Genomic DNA, 15,023 nt, shown 5'->3' with positions numbered 1-15,023 from the left:
ATGCTGCTCTGCGACTGCACATCTGGCTCTGCCTGTGATATGCTGCTCTGCACACTGCACATCTGGGCCTGCCTGTGACATGCTGCTCTGCGACTGCACATCTGGGCCTGCCTGTGACATGCTGCTCTCTGCGCACTGCACATCTGGGCCTGCCTGTGACATGCTGCTCTGCGACTGCACATCTGGGCCTGACTGTGACATGCTGCTCTGCGCACTGCACATCTGGGCCTGCCTGTGAAATGCTGCTCTGCACACTGCACATCTGGGCCTGCCTGACACATGCTGCTCTGCGACTGCACATCTGGGCCTGCCTGTGACATGCTGCTCTGCGCACTGCACATCTGGGCCTGCCTGTGACATGCTGCTCTGCACACTGCACATCTGGCTCTGCCTGTGACATGCTGCTCTGCGCACTGCACATCTGGCTCTGCCTGTGACATGCTGCTCTGCACACTGCACACCTGAGCCTATATTTAAATAAATAAACATTGTAAAACCTACATAATAATAATTCACAATTTGCGTTAATCCGAGTGTTTCTTCTCCTTGAGGCACCAAGGAGTTGCTGAGTTTGCTTACGCCTGAAACTAGCTCAGCCTGGTATTTATTGCTCCGGTACATGGGGCAGTATGGGTATTTGGGGCAGGTTGGGTATATGGGGCAGTTTGGGTATATGGGGGAGTTTGGGTATATGGGGCAGTTTGGGTATATGTGGGTGTTTGGGTATATGGGGCAGTTTGTGTATATGGGGGAGTATGGGTATAGGGGGCAGTTTGGGTATATGGGACAGATCGGGTATATGGGGCAGATCGGGTATAGGGGGCAGTTTGGGTATATGAGGCAGTATGGGTATATGAGGCAGTTAGGGTATATGGGGCAGTTCGGGTATGGGGATTTTGGATATATGAGGCAGTTTGGGTATATGGGGCCGTTTGGGTATTTGGGGCAGTTTGGGTATATGGGGCAATTTTGGGTATATGGGGCAGTTTGGGTATGTGGGGCAGTATGGGTATGTGGGGCAGTATGGGTATATGGGGCCGTTTGGGTATATGGGGCAGTATGGGTTTATGGGGCCGTTTGGGTATGTGGGGTCGTTTGGGTATATGGGGCAGTATGGGTATATGGGGCAGTATGGGTATATGGGGCAGTTTGGGTATGTGGGGCCGTTTGGGTATATGGGCAGTATGGGTATATGGGGCAGTTTGGGTATGTGGGGCCGTTTGGGTATATGGGGCAGTTTGGGTATATGGGGCCGTTTGGGTATATGGGGCAGTATGGGTATATGGGGCAGTTTGGGTATGTGGGGCCGTTTGGGTATATGGGCAGTATGGGTATATGGGGCCGTTTGGGTATATGGGGCCGTTTGGGTATATGGGGCCGTTTGGGTATGTGGGGCCGTTTGGGTATATGGGGCAGTTGGGACAGGCCCGCTTTACTTTCCGATACAAGCGTGTGTTTTTCTGTGCAGGTGTGCGACGGATCACAATGAGGACGGCAGCAGAGCGATGCTGCAGCGGTGGCTGGGAGCGGTGCAGCATTTGTATCACTCGGTGGTGTGGACAGAACAGGAGAAGCCCAGGTAACACAGCAAGAAGTCTCCCTCCCTGTGTGTGTGTGCAGAAATATATATATATCTCAAGCTGCAGAATTAGGGCAGATAGTTTATGAAGGACATGCCCCTATGTTCCCCCCCCCCCCCCCTTACAGGTGGTACCCTGAGGAGACTGGCCCGAAGCACTGGCCCAAAGAACGCTATGAGCATCTGATGGAGCTGAGGCAGGCAGCGCTGACCTACGCACGGGAACACAAGGCTGATTATATCCTGGTAAGGTCACCAACGTGAGGGCAAAAGGGCACTTTTAAAAACTTCTACACACCTGAAAAAGTAATGCACGGGAGCGTATAAGTGGAACATAGAGATATATTCATACCAAAATAAAACCATTTATGACAAAATAGAAATAATGCAATTATGGACTAATATAGTTTAAGTTCAAAAACGCAGCCCAAACAGCTCAGGGAATGTCACAAATATTCCACGATAAACTCTGATTTGAATTAAGACTTCTTAAGGTGCGGGTTATCCCAATTATGGAATAGAAAAGAAACAAAATCAATATATCAATAGTGTTATATGTAAGAAAATCCCTGTATTGTAAGGCTTTTCCCTGTGTGCTCATATAGTGAGAGCGTGGTGTTATAAGGGTTTTTTTCTGTGTGCACATATGATAGTTATATTGATAAGGCGCGGCTCAGCGAGTAAAGACACTGACTGGCACTGAGCGTATGAAGCAGGGGAACCTGGTTCAATTCCCGGTGTCGGCTCCTTGTGACCTTGGGTAAGTCACTTTATCTCCCTGTGCCTCAGGCACCAAACACATAGATTGTAAGCTCCGCGGGGCAGGGAGCTGTGCCTGCAAAATGTCTCTGTAAAGCGCTACGTAAAACTAGCAGCGCTATACAAGAGCAAACAATTATTATTATTGTATTGTAGGTATTTTCTCGCCCCATTTTCTCGTAGTTATTTCATTTCTCTCCCACTATCAGAGCCCTGATGGACTCATTCCAACATGGAACAACGAAGAAATATGAGAACGCAAAGTGCCGTATGTCCGTCTGAATCACTGCGCCGCTTTAACACATACATATTACATATATGTCATTTTTTTACATACAGACATATTACACTATTCTGGTCTTTTTACATTACATGTATAATTGGGATCAACTGCGCCTTAAGTCTTCATCCAACCGTTGAGATGATTCGTTTTTATGCCTTTAAATGTATCCAAATGTGATATTCTTGCGGCCCTCCTGCTCCTAATTTTCGGGTCGGATCTGGGCCGTTCGGAGAACTGGTTGAAGATCCCAGCGGCGCAGTGGCCTGGCGCGGTGCGGCTCTGTAGCGGCGCCGTGTATCAGCGTGGCTCTGCTCTCTCGCAGTTCGCGGATGCAGATAACATCCTGACGAATGACGAGACCCTGCGGCTGCTGATGGCGGAGAACAGAACCCTCATCGCTCCCATGCTGGATTCGCAGACGGGTTACTCCAACTTTTGGTGCGGGATTACCCCCCAGGTAAATTACAGGGGGGGGGGAAGAATGACCGGGACAATGCCAGAAGGGGGGACAGCAAAATCTATAAGGCAGGCCATGGAGCGCCGGCGCTCGCGATGTTTCTGTGACGCGATGGCTGGGTCACATGAGCTGTTCACCCCGACACGCCTCCCCGTCGCGTCTACCCCTAGGGCACAAATCTCTCCTGCTACAGGCGTGTGTGACGCCGTGCGAACTAACCATGGACGCGTGTACTAACCATGGACGCGTGTAGATTAGTATATGCTTTGCTGCCCCGTGGCTCTGTGGTACTGTCCCCTCACTAATCTCCGCTGCGTGGTTGCCCTCAGGGTTTTTACCGCAGGACGCCTGACTATTACCCCACCAAGAACCGCCAGCGCTCCGGCTGCTTCCCGGTGCCTATGGTTCACTCTACCTTCCTCCTGGACCTGCGCAAGGAGGACAGTCACGGGCTGGCCTTCTACCCCCCACACGCCAACTACAGCTGGACGTACGATGACATCATCGTGTTCGCGTACTCATGCCAGGCAGCAGGTGCGATATAAGGGGGGTTGTTACTGGAAGGAATGATGATGGGGGGTGTTACTGGAAGGATGTTGGGGGTGTTACTGGAAGCATGTTGGGGATGTTACTGGAAGGATGTTGGGGGTGTTACTGGAAGCATGTTGGGGGTGTTACTGGAAGGATGTTGGGGGTTTTGGGGTGTTACTGAAAGGAATGATGTGGGCTGTTACTGGAAGGATGTTGGGGGTGTTACTGGAATGATGTTGGGGGTGTTACTGGAAGGATGTTGGGGGTGTTACTGGAAGGATGTTGGGGGTGTTACTGGAAGGATGTTGGGTATGTTACTGGAAGGATGTTGGGGGTGTTACTGGAAGGATGTTGGGGGTGTTACTGGAAGGATGTTGGGGGTGTTACTGGAAATATGTTGGGGGTGTTACTGGAAGGATGTTGGGGGTGCTACATGAAGGATGTTGGGGGTGTTACTGGAAGGATGTTGGGGGTGCTACATGAAGGATGTTGGGGGTGTTACTGGAAGGATGTTGGGGGTGCTACTTGAAGGATGTTGGGGGTGTTACTGGAAGGATGTTGGGGGTTTTGGGGTGTTACTGGAAGGATGTTGGGGTGTTACTGGAAGGATCTTGGGGTGTTACTGGAAGGATGTTGGGGGTGTTACTGGAAGGATGTTGGGGGTGCTACATGAAGGATGTTGGGGGTGTTACTGGAAGGATGTTGGGGGTGCTACTTGAAGGATGTTGGGGGTGTTACTGGAAGGATGTTGGGGGTTTTGGGGTGTTACTGGAAGGATGTTGGGGTGTTACTGGAAGGATGTTGGGGGTGTTATTGGATGTTGGAGGCTTTGGGGTGTTACTGGATGGATAATGAAGTTTTCAGGGGGGGGGGGGGTCACAAGGTGAAGCCTAGGTTGGATTGCCCTTTGTACTGGAGTCCCCCCCCCCCCCCCCGCCCCTCTTACTCGCTAGTGATTTTTCCCCTCGGGGTTGGAGAGGATGGGGGTCGGACCGCTGCGGGGATGCCGGGGGAGGGTCTGACTGTGTGTGTGTTGCAGGGGTGCAGAGTTACGTGTGTAACACCCATCGCTATGGTTACATGAATGTCCCTGCGCAGCCGCACCAGTCGCTAGAGGACGACGGTCTGAACTTTGTGCATCTCATGCTGGAAGCCATGGGTGAGAGGGGGGGTGAGAGAGCGGGGGGGGGGAGCACGAGAGGGTGGGGCTGTGAGGGGGGTGAGAGGGGGGGTGAGAGAGCGGGGGGGCACGAGAGGGTGGGGCTGTGAGGGGTGAGAGGGCGGGGCTGTGAAGGGGTGAGAGGGGGGGTGAGAGAGCGGGGGGGGTGAGAGAGCGGGGGGGGCACGAGAGGGTGGGGCTGTGAGGGGGGTGAGAGGGCGGGGCTGTGAGGGGGGTGAGGGTGGGGGTGAGAGCGGGGGGGTGAGAGTGGGGGGGGGCTGTGAGGGTGGGGGGCTGTGAGGGTTGGGGTGAGAGTGGGGGGCTGTGAGGGGGGTGAGAGTGGGGGGGGGGCTGTGAGGGGGTGAGGGCGGGGCTGTGAGGGGGGTGAGAGTGGGGGGGGGCTGTGAGGGGGTGAGGGTGGGGGTGAGAGCGGGGGGCTGTGAGGGTGGGGTGAGAGTGGGGGGGCTGTGAAAGGATGGACTGTAAGGGGGGTGAGAGCGGGGGGGCTGTGGGGGTGAGAGGGCGGGGCTTTGAGGGAGGGTGAGTGGGGTGAGAGGGTGGGGCTGTGAGTGGGGCTGCAAGGGCAGTAGGGGAGGGGTAGGGTGAGGCAAGTGGTAGGGGTAAGAAGGGGGTAGACGTGAGAGGGGTGGACAAAAGGGGAAGGCGGGGGAGAGTGGAAGGAGTGAGGAGGGAGTTGTGAGAGAGTGGAGTGAGGGGAGAGGGGAGTGTGAGGAGGGGTCTCGTTTCACCCTCTGTACTCCCTTGCAGTTGATGGACACCCCATGCTCCCCTCTCAGTATCTCACCCCATCCCAGAGGCAAACTGACAAGATGGGGTTTGACGAGGTAAAGTATGGGAGGCAGAAATACAGATCCCCTACTGTCCTGTCCCCTATACCACCATCTCCTACTGTCCTGTCCCCCTATAACACCATCTCCTACTGTCCTGTCCCCCTATACCACCATCTCCTACTGTCCTATCCCCCTATACCACCATCTCCTACTGTCCTGTCCCCCTATACCACCATCTCCTACTGTCCTGTCCCCCTATACCACCATCTCCTACTGTCCTGTCCCCCTATACCACCATCTCCTACTGTCCTGTCCCCCTATACCACCATCTCCTACTGTCCTGTCCCCCTATACCACCATCTCCTACTGTCCTGTCCCTCTATACCACCATCTCCTACTGTCCTGTCCCCCTATACCACCATCTCCTACTGTCCTGTCCCCCTATACCACCATCTCCTACTGTCCTGTCCCTCTATACCACCATCTCCTACTGTCCTGTCCCCCTATACCACCATCTCCTACTGTCCTGTCCCCCTATACCACCATCTCCTACTGTCATGTCCCCCTATACCACCATCTCCTACTGTCCTGTCCCCCTATACCACCATCTCCTACTGTCCTGTCCCCCTATACCACCATCTCCTACTGTCCTGTCCCCCTATACCACCATCTCCTACTGTCCTGTCCCCCTATACCACCATCTCCTACTGTCCTGTCCCTCTATACCACCATCTCCTACTGTCCTGTCCCCCTATACCACCATCTCCTACTGTCCTGTCCCCCTATACCACCATCTCCTACTGTCCTGTCCCTCTATACCACCATCTCCTACTGTCCTGTCCCCCTATACCACCATCTCCTACTGTCCTGTCCCCCTATACCACCATCTCCTACTGTCCTGTCCCCCTATACCACCATCTCCTACTGTCCTGTCCCCCTATACCACCATCTCCTACTGTCCTGTCCCCCTATACCACCATCTCCTACTGTCCTGTCCCCCTATACCACCATCTCCTACTGTCCTGTCCCCCTATACCACCATCTCCTACTGTCCTGTCCCCCTATACCACCATCTCCTAATGTCCTGTCCCCCTATACCACCATCTCCTACTGTCCTGTCCCCCTATACCACCATCTCCTACTGTCCTGTCCCCCTATACCACCATCTCCTACTGTCCTGTCCCTCTATACCACCATCTCCTACTGTCCTGTCCCCCTATACCACCATCTCCTACTGTCCTGTCCCTCTATACCACCATCTCCTACTGTCCTGTCCCCCTATACCACCATCTCCTACTGTCCTGTCCCCCTATACCACCATCTCCTACTGTCCTGTCCCTCTATACCACCATCTCCTACTGTCCTGTCCCCCTATACCACCATCTCCTACTGTCCTGTCCCCCTATACCACCATCTCCTACTGTCCTGTCCCCCTATACCACCATCTCCTACTGTTCTGTCCCCCTATACCACCATCTCCTACTGTCCTGTCCCTCTATACCACCATCTCCTACTGTCCTGTCCCCCTATACCACCATCTCCTACTGTCCTGTCCCCCTATACCACCATCTCCTACTGTCCTGTCCCTCTATACCACCATCTCCTACTGTCCTGTCCCCCTATACCACCATCTCCTACTGTCCTGTCCCCCTATACCACCCCTCTGGGTTTCCCCTCTCATATCCCCCTATACCACCATCTCCTATCCTTGCCCCGCTGGTTACAAAAGGTTTTCTGAAGCCAGGGTCACGTTTGATGTGAATGGCCCCCGATAGCATTAACACAGTTCCCTTTTAAATCACTCCAAGCCCTGTAATATTTCCTCCACTTTATTGGGAAAAGCAGCAGAACACAGATACTTGTGGATGGTATGTAGTGGTAATTATTGGTTAGAAACCGGTAAAAAGAGATGGCGTCACCATGGGGGATGAACAGAGAAGGGGTTCTGTACTCACTGTCTCCAGGGTGGAAAAGGAAGTGAGGGGCAGTGTGGGTAAAGGGATAGTCTAGGGGCAGACTATGTCTGAACAAACAGGAGGGGGGGCAGACTAGCCCATTCTGGTGAGGAGCTCAGAAACTGCTGTAGCAGCTCACTGATTCCATGCTCGCAGGCAAGGAATGCAACATTGTTGCAAGTTACACAGGCACAGTATGTGTGTGCAAACTCCATGCAGCTGGGAATGAGATCTGACAGGCAGAAGCTGCAAAGGAGAGAGGGGGGTGAGTCAGGAATGTGGTTCTTGTTCCATGACAAAAGGGTTCATTTTCTTTTGATTGACACTTTACTCCCTGCCTCCTCTCCTGCTTCTCCCCTCCCTCCCAGGTCCCATCTCCTGCTTCTCCACCCCCTCCCGTCCCTTTTTCCATCTCCTCTCTCTCCCCCCTTCAGCTCCCGCGCCCTTCTCTCTGGCTCCTACCCCCATGCCCCCCTCTGTGGCCCAACACCCCATTGCCCTGCTCTCTGGCTCCTCCCCCGTGCCACCACTCTGGCTCCTCCCCCCGTGCCACCTCTCTGGCTCCTCCCCCTGCGCCCTTACCTGTCTCCTCCCTCTCAGATTGCAGTAATGCTCCCCTCTCTGCCGCAGGTCTTCCTGATTAGCTTGCTCCGCCGGCCTGACCGGCGCGAGAGGATGCTGCGCTCTCTGTATGAGCAGGAGATCTCGTGCCGTGTGCTGGACGCTGTAGACGGGAGGTGACGTGTCATTTATAACTTAAACCACATAGAGACTGCGCCGGTCACATGATCTTGTGTTCAGCATCTGATATCGATCTAGATAACACAGTGCTGTGTACACTGGCTGCATCATACACTCATTAATACACTGACACTGCCATGCCTGATAAATGCAGCGTTAAGTACCTTGCGAGGTGCAGTGCCAGGCACATTGTCAGTAATACACAGAAATACAGTGCTGTGCACATTACCAGCACTATACAGACATTATTATAGTACCAAGTACATCGTCAGACCTAGATATACTATCTTGTGTTCCTTGCCAGCCGTATTTCTACATCTTTATCACAATGTATTCTGCCGGTGATATACACCAAGATATGGGAATACGGACAGCTCATATACACAGATACCTCTGTACAGCGCCGAGGACACTGCCGCAGAATATAGTGCTGATTGGGATGGGTTGTGCCTTCCCTCAGCGCCCTGAACAGCAGTGACATTAAGCGGCTGGGCGTGAGTCTGCTGCCCGGATACTTCGACCCTTTCTCGGGCCGGACTCTCACCAAAGGCGAGGTGGGCTGCTTCCTGAGCCACTTCCACATCTGGGAGCAGGTAAGGGGCCGGCGGCTCTCCCGCTCTGCGCGGCGGGGTGTGATACATTGTATTCCTCTGCCGACCCCTCCTGGTTTATTTCTTATTTGCCGCTGGCGGCTCCTTCTCTCCAGGTAACCACACCCCTCCTGCGCTCGTTCTCTTTGCACCCAAACAGATTTCTCTCTTGATCCTATCGTACTCTCCTCCTCCTCTCTCTCCTCCCTCCTTCCTCTATTTTCTTCCTCCATCCTCTCTTCTCCTTCCTCCCTCCCTCTCTATCCTTCCCCTCTCTCTCCTTTCTCTCCTCTCTCCTTTCTGTTTCCTCCCTCTCTTTCCTCACTCTCTCCTTTCTCTCTCTCTCTCTGTCTCTCTCCCTCCTTCCCCTCTCTCTTCACCCTCTCCTTCCTCTCTTCTCTCTCTCGCCTTCATCTCATCTTTGTTTCTCCTTCCGCTCTCTCCCTCCCTCCTTCCACTCTTCTCTCTCCTTCCTCTCTCTCTCCTTCCTCTCTCTCTCTCCTTCCTCTCTCTCTCCTTCCTCTCTCTCTCCTTCCTCTCTCTCTCCTTCCTCTCTCTCCTTCCTCTCTCTCCTTCTCTTCTCTCTCCTCTCTCTCTCTCCTTCCTCTCTCTCTCTCCTTCCTCTCTTGCTCTCTGTCTCTCCCTCCTTCCTCTCTTCTCTCTCTCTCCTCTCTCTCTCTCTCCTTCCTCTCATTCTCTCCTTCCTCTCTCGCTCTCTGTCTCTCCCTCCTTCCTCTCTTCTCTCTCTCCTTTGTTTGCTTCCTCTCCCCTTGCTCTCTTCTCTCCCTCTTTCCTCTTTGCTCAGTAACACCCCTCTCTTCCTTCTTTCTCCTCTTCTCTATCATCTTCTCTCCATCTGTTTCCTCTCTCTTTCTCCCAGTAACCTTAACACCCCCCCCCCCACCCTGGGTCTTCCATTCTCTCTGTTTCTCTCCCCCTCTCTCAGTCACACTCCTCTCCGGTCCCCCCCTGCCCCTCTCAGATCGCCGAGCGCCAGCTTGACGTGACTCTCGTTTTTGAGGATGACGTGCGCTTCCAATCGTTCTTCAAGCGGAAGATGATCCGACTCATGGAAGACGTTCGCAGCGCCCACCTGGATTGGGACCTGATGTAAGGATGCATTTATTACCGTACCACAACAAGCAATGACCAGGAGAGGGCGATATGGGTGTGCAGACTCGGATCTGAGCTGCTGGGGCGATGTTGCTTGCAAAACGTGGCCAATATGCACTTGAACCTGTGTGTTACAGCTGTGAGCTGCTTAGTGCTATTACTGCCCTGCCATGTGTAATTGAGCCACAATGCCTATAAAAAAAGCTGTATTATTATCCTGATTTCCTAGTGGTCGTCCTAATGCATACCTTACAGGTAGTTTCCCCATAGGTAGGTGTACGTGGTTGGTTTATAGTTAAATTCACCAGTATATACGTGTCTCTGGAATAAGAGGGAACCACGGTTCCAATATCGGTGCTCTAGCGTACACAAACAATGTCCCGCAGTCTTCATTTATATAGGACATATATTGAATATATTATTATAACATTTGTAAATGCAGTGTGTCCAGAGAAGCATGAGGCGTCTTGTACATACGAAAAGTCATTTATACGCTTTGAAGAAAAAAAAACTTGATAATTGCACAAAGTGCGCACGTGCGAAACGCGTCGGCGGCCCTTTCTGCTTGCTCTCTTCCTTTTTATCATGGTGCTGTTGGCCCAACAGATATTTGTAACAATTTGTGAGCGATCCAGCCTCCATCGCTTCATTTCAGCAGTCCACCGCGTATTCCTTCGCCCTGGGCATTTTACTTCCTATATGTGTCTCTGGTAGTTATAGGTAGGTGCACTGGTCTGTATAAGTAGGTGTGATAAGTAGGTGCTCCTGGTAGTTATAGGTGAGTATCCCTGTAGGTAGGTGTCCCTGGCAGTATTAGGAAGTGTCCCTGATATTTAAAGGCTGTTCTCCTGTAGGTAGATGTCCCTGGAAGTTATAGGTAGGTGTACCTGATTGTTAAAAGTTGTGCCCCTGCAGGTAGGTGACCCTGCTATTTAAAGGCTGTTCTCCTTTAGGTAGGTGCCCCTGCTAGTTAAAGGCTGTTCTCCTGTAGGTAGGTCCCCCTGGTAGTTAAAGGCTGTTCTCCTGTAGGTAGGTCCCTCTGGTAGTTATAGGTTGGTCCCCCTCTCAGTGCCTCCACGATATGTCTCTCTTTGCCGCAGATACATAGGGAGGAAGCAGGTTACGTCCGATCCGGAGCCACCTGTGGACAATGTCAGGAGCCTGGTGCATGCGGACTATTCCTACTGGACTCTGTGCTACGTCATCTCCCTGCAGGGGGCCCAGAAGCTGCTGAACGCTGAGCCGCTCTCCAAAATGCTCCCTGTGGACGAGTTCCTGCCCATCATGTCTGACACACACCCAAAGTAAGTGCCCCCTGGGATGCCTGTGCTAAGCTCTGTGTGTGACACTGTGTCCTGGAATCCATGTGCCCATCTCTGTATGCGACTGTGTGTCCTGGAATCCATGTGCCCATCTCTGTATGCGACTGTGTGTCCTGGAATCCATGTGTCCATCTCTCTGTATGCGACTGTGTGTCCTGGAATCCATGTGCCCATCTCTATGCGACCGTGTGTCCTCGGATCCCTGTACACATCTCTGTATGCGACTGTGTGTCCTGGAATCCATGTGTCCATCTCTGTATGCGACGTGTGTCCTGGAATCCATGTGCCCATCTCTGTATGCGACCGTGTGTCCTGGAATCCATGTGTCCATCTCTGTATGCGACGTGTGTCCTGGAATCCATGTGCCCATCTCTGTATGCGACGTGTGTCCTGGAATCCATGTGCCCATCTCTGTATGCGACCGTGTGTCCTGGAATCCATGTGCCCATCTCTGTATGCGACCGTGTGTCCTGGAATCCATGTGTCCATCTCTCTGTATGCGACGTGTGTCCTGGAATCCATGTGCCCATCTCTGTATGCGACCGTGTGTCCTGGAATCCATGTGTCCATCTCTCTGTATGCGACTGTGTGTCCTGGAATCCATGTGCCCATCTCTCTGTATGTGACCGTGTGTCCTCGGATCCCTGTACACATCTCTGTATGCGACTGTGTGTCCTGGGATCCATGTGCCCATCTCTGTATGCGACTGTGTGTCCTGGGATCCATGTGTCCATCTCTCTGTATGCGACAGTGTGTCCTGGGATCCATGTGTCCATCTCTCTGTATGCGACAGTGTGTCCTGGGATCCATGTGTCCATCTCTCTGTATGGCACGGTGTGTCCTGGGATCCGTGTGTCCATCTCTCTGTATGCAACAGTGTGTCCTGGGATCCATGTGTCCATCTCTCTGTATGCGACAGTGTGTCCTGGGATCCATGTGTCCATCTCTCTGTATGGCACGGTGTGTCCTGGGATCCGTGTGTCCATCTCTCTGTATGCAACAGTGTGTCCTGGGATCCATGTGTCCATCTCTCTGTATTCGACAGTGTGTCCTGGGATCCATGTGCCCATTTCTCTGTATTCAACCGTGTGTTCTGGGATCCTTGTGCCCATCTCTCTGTATGCCACGGTGTGTCCTGGGATCCATGTGCCCATCTCTGTATGCCACTCTGTGTCTGGGATCCATGTGTCCATCTCTCTGTATGCCATTGTGTGTCCTGCGATCCATGTGCCCATCTCTCTGTATGCCACAGTGTGTCCTGGGATCCGTGTGTCCATCTCTCTGTGTGTGACACTGTGTCCTGGGATCCATGTGTCCATCTCTCTGTGTGTGACACTGTGTCCTGGGATCCATGTGTCCATCTCTCTGTATGCGACTGTGTGTCCTGGGATCCATGTGTCCATCTCTCTGTGTGTGACACTGTGTCCTCGGATCCATGTGTCCATCTCTCTGTATGCGACTGTGTGTCCTGGGATCCATGTGTCCATCTCTCTGTGTGTGACACTGTGTCCTGGGATCCATGTGCCCATCTCTCTGGCTACTTATTCTGTTCTGCGGCTTGCGGACCATGTGCACATGTCTTTCCATTCATTCACCCATATCTATCTTGCCCCACTTTGCCCGCAGTGAGGAGCACAAGCAGCACTTTGTGAACAGGAACCTGCGTGTGTTCTCTGTGGACCCCCTACTCGTCTACCCCACCCACTACGCCGGGGAGCCCAGCTGGCTGAGTGACACTGAGACATCCACCCTCTGGGACAATGACAACATTCACACAAACTGGAGCGGCTCCCAGAAGACCCTCAAGGACTCAAGAGGGGACGCCCACCAGGGGCTGCGCCCCGGGTCCCACGATGAGCTGTGAGCCTGGGAAGGAGATCATGCTTTGTAACCTCCAGTGCCCTCATGTCCACATCTGTGACACGCGTGGCCTCCATGGAAGACACGGAAGGGTTGTTTAAGGACCCTATTGTCCCAGGTTAAGGGCAGGCTGCACCTTCTTAAAATAGCTCATAATCTTAAAATGAGCTACTAAATGTGAAATAAAACGATTGAGATATCCATATTAAGTGTAAGAATAGATAGACTCACTATTAATCCCTCGGGTTTCTGCTGCTGCTTGTGCAAAGGCATAAACCTCCTTCTCTCCTCTCCTCTCATGGTGTGGAGGACCACGGGGAGAAGTCCAGTTTGTGCAGATCCAGGAAGCTGGTAAGAGTCCCGATACACTTCTGTGTCATAAGTTGCACCAGAAACCTTCCATGTCTGCAGATATCGCAATGATTTAATTTCATGTTGTATATGAGCTGGAGGAGCGGCTCAGCGAGTAAAGACACAGACTCTGAGTGAGGGGAGCCTGGTTCAATTCCGGGTGTCAGCTCCTTGTGACCTTGGGCAAGACCTAAACATAGATTGTAAGCTCTTCGGGGCAGGGACTTGTGCCTACAAATACTCTATGTACAGTGCTGCCCACTTTGTCAGCGCTATAGAAGTCCTTCCTGTGGATCTGCATTGTTAAGCGGTCCTAGCTAAGTGGTAAAGACGATGCAGTCTGATTTTAAAATGAATTATTTCAGGCGCCTCTACCTGCAGTAAGGGGGAGAGGGGTCATTCTCACTCTCTCACTCTTCATCTCATAGTTTGCACATCATCAGTGGCCATATATAGAGGCTACCTATAGACAGCACATTACTGAAGGAGGTCTTTGCCAGACTTGATGCTTCAGAGTATACAGAATTTCCCCTAAGAGTCTGGGAGTTTTATCCAAAAAAAAACCTCCTTAACCCCTTCAGGGGCCTGCAAATGTGTCACTTCATCTATGAAACAGAACATGCATTGCTGTCTGCCACGTTGTCACGTCGCTGTCTGCCACGTTGCGGAAATACATTTATTGGGAACATTTGTGGCCGTCCTATTTACTGTTAATTTGAATTCAGGTGTTTGAATTTGAATCTAAAACTTCTCAGGTTCTGATGCAGGAGCGGCCAACTCCAGTCCTCGAGGGCCACCAACGGGTCAGGCTTTCAGGATATCTCCTGCTTCAGCACAGGTGGTGCAGTCGTTCATTGAGCCACCTGTGCTGAAGCAGGGATATCCGGAAAACCTGACCTCTCGGTGGCCCTCGAGAACTGGAGTTGGCCGCCCCCTGATCTAATGAAAGGCAAACAACTAATTCTAGTTCATAGGATAATTTGGTTGACAATTGTATTAATTCAAATAAATGTGTGTGTATCTATATATAAACCTTTTTCCTTTTCGTGGAAGTCTTCTAAGAGTACAGTTATGGGGAAGTCCAGATATATATCACGCGGTTTAAAGTTTGTCAGAATGACAGTGTTTAAACTGCAGCTAACACAAGTCTATTCAGGTAGGTACAACGGAGGGTGTTACTCAGCGGTTTCGAATGACATGGAATATTCACAGACATCTTCAAGGAACAATGTGCTGATGCGGAAATCTAACGCAGAAGACCAAGTTAATTACTGTTACGCTAATCTCGGTCACTCCAAATTCTAATTATACTTAGCGGCAAAATAGGTTGTGAAAATAATAGGTTTTGGTTCAAAGGGCCGGCGTGTGCCCGGCTGCAGAGACGCGATAGTTATTCCGTGATGGAAGTGAGCGTGGTGGTTGAGGTCTGGCCCATACTGCCCTGCGAATGTGGGTATTAATTGATAAATGAAGGGGAATACAAACTCAACCAAGCAGAAGAGTGCACACTTTATATAATGTTTGTAAGTGTG

General features: G+C 52.1%; 1 protein-coding gene across 5 annotated transcripts in view; it reads left to right on the top strand.

The window, feature by feature from the left end:
• The window catches only part of CERCAM (cerebral endothelial cell adhesion molecule), an 18,372-nt gene extending 3,829 nt beyond the window's left edge, over positions 1–14,543 (top strand). For 3 of the 5 annotated variants that reach the window (XM_075578556.1, XM_075578558.1, XM_075578560.1), the window contains exons 2-12: positions 1,469–1,579; positions 1,708–1,825; positions 2,944–3,078; positions 3,408–3,612; positions 4,649–4,768; positions 5,537–5,613; positions 8,145–8,251; positions 8,716–8,848; positions 9,792–9,955; positions 11,059–11,262; positions 12,907–14,543. In XM_075578556.1, coding sequence (XP_075434671.1) covers positions 1,469–1,579; positions 1,708–1,825; positions 2,944–3,078; positions 3,408–3,612; positions 4,649–4,768; positions 5,537–5,613; positions 8,145–8,251; positions 8,716–8,848; positions 9,792–9,955; positions 11,059–11,262; positions 12,907–13,144 — 1,612 coding nt within the window. In that variant the 3' untranslated portion in view covers positions 13,145–14,543. Of the gene's footprint in view, positions 1–551; positions 601–1,468; positions 1,580–1,707; positions 1,826–2,943; positions 3,079–3,407; positions 3,613–4,648; positions 4,769–5,536; positions 5,614–8,144; positions 8,252–8,715; positions 8,849–9,791; positions 9,956–11,058; positions 11,263–12,906 lie in introns of all 5 variants that reach the window. The other 2 variants (XM_075578559.1, XM_075578557.1) reach the window with 2 other exon arrangements.
• The last annotated feature ends 480 nt before the right edge of the window (positions 14,544–15,023 follow it).

Source organism: Ascaphus truei, chromosome 21, assembly GCF_040206685.1.
Source record: "Ascaphus truei isolate aAscTru1 chromosome 21, aAscTru1.hap1, whole genome shotgun sequence".
Lineage (NCBI taxonomy): Eukaryota > Metazoa > Chordata > Amphibia > Anura > Ascaphidae > Ascaphus > Ascaphus truei.
This window is presented reverse-complemented; position numbering and strand designations above follow the sequence as displayed.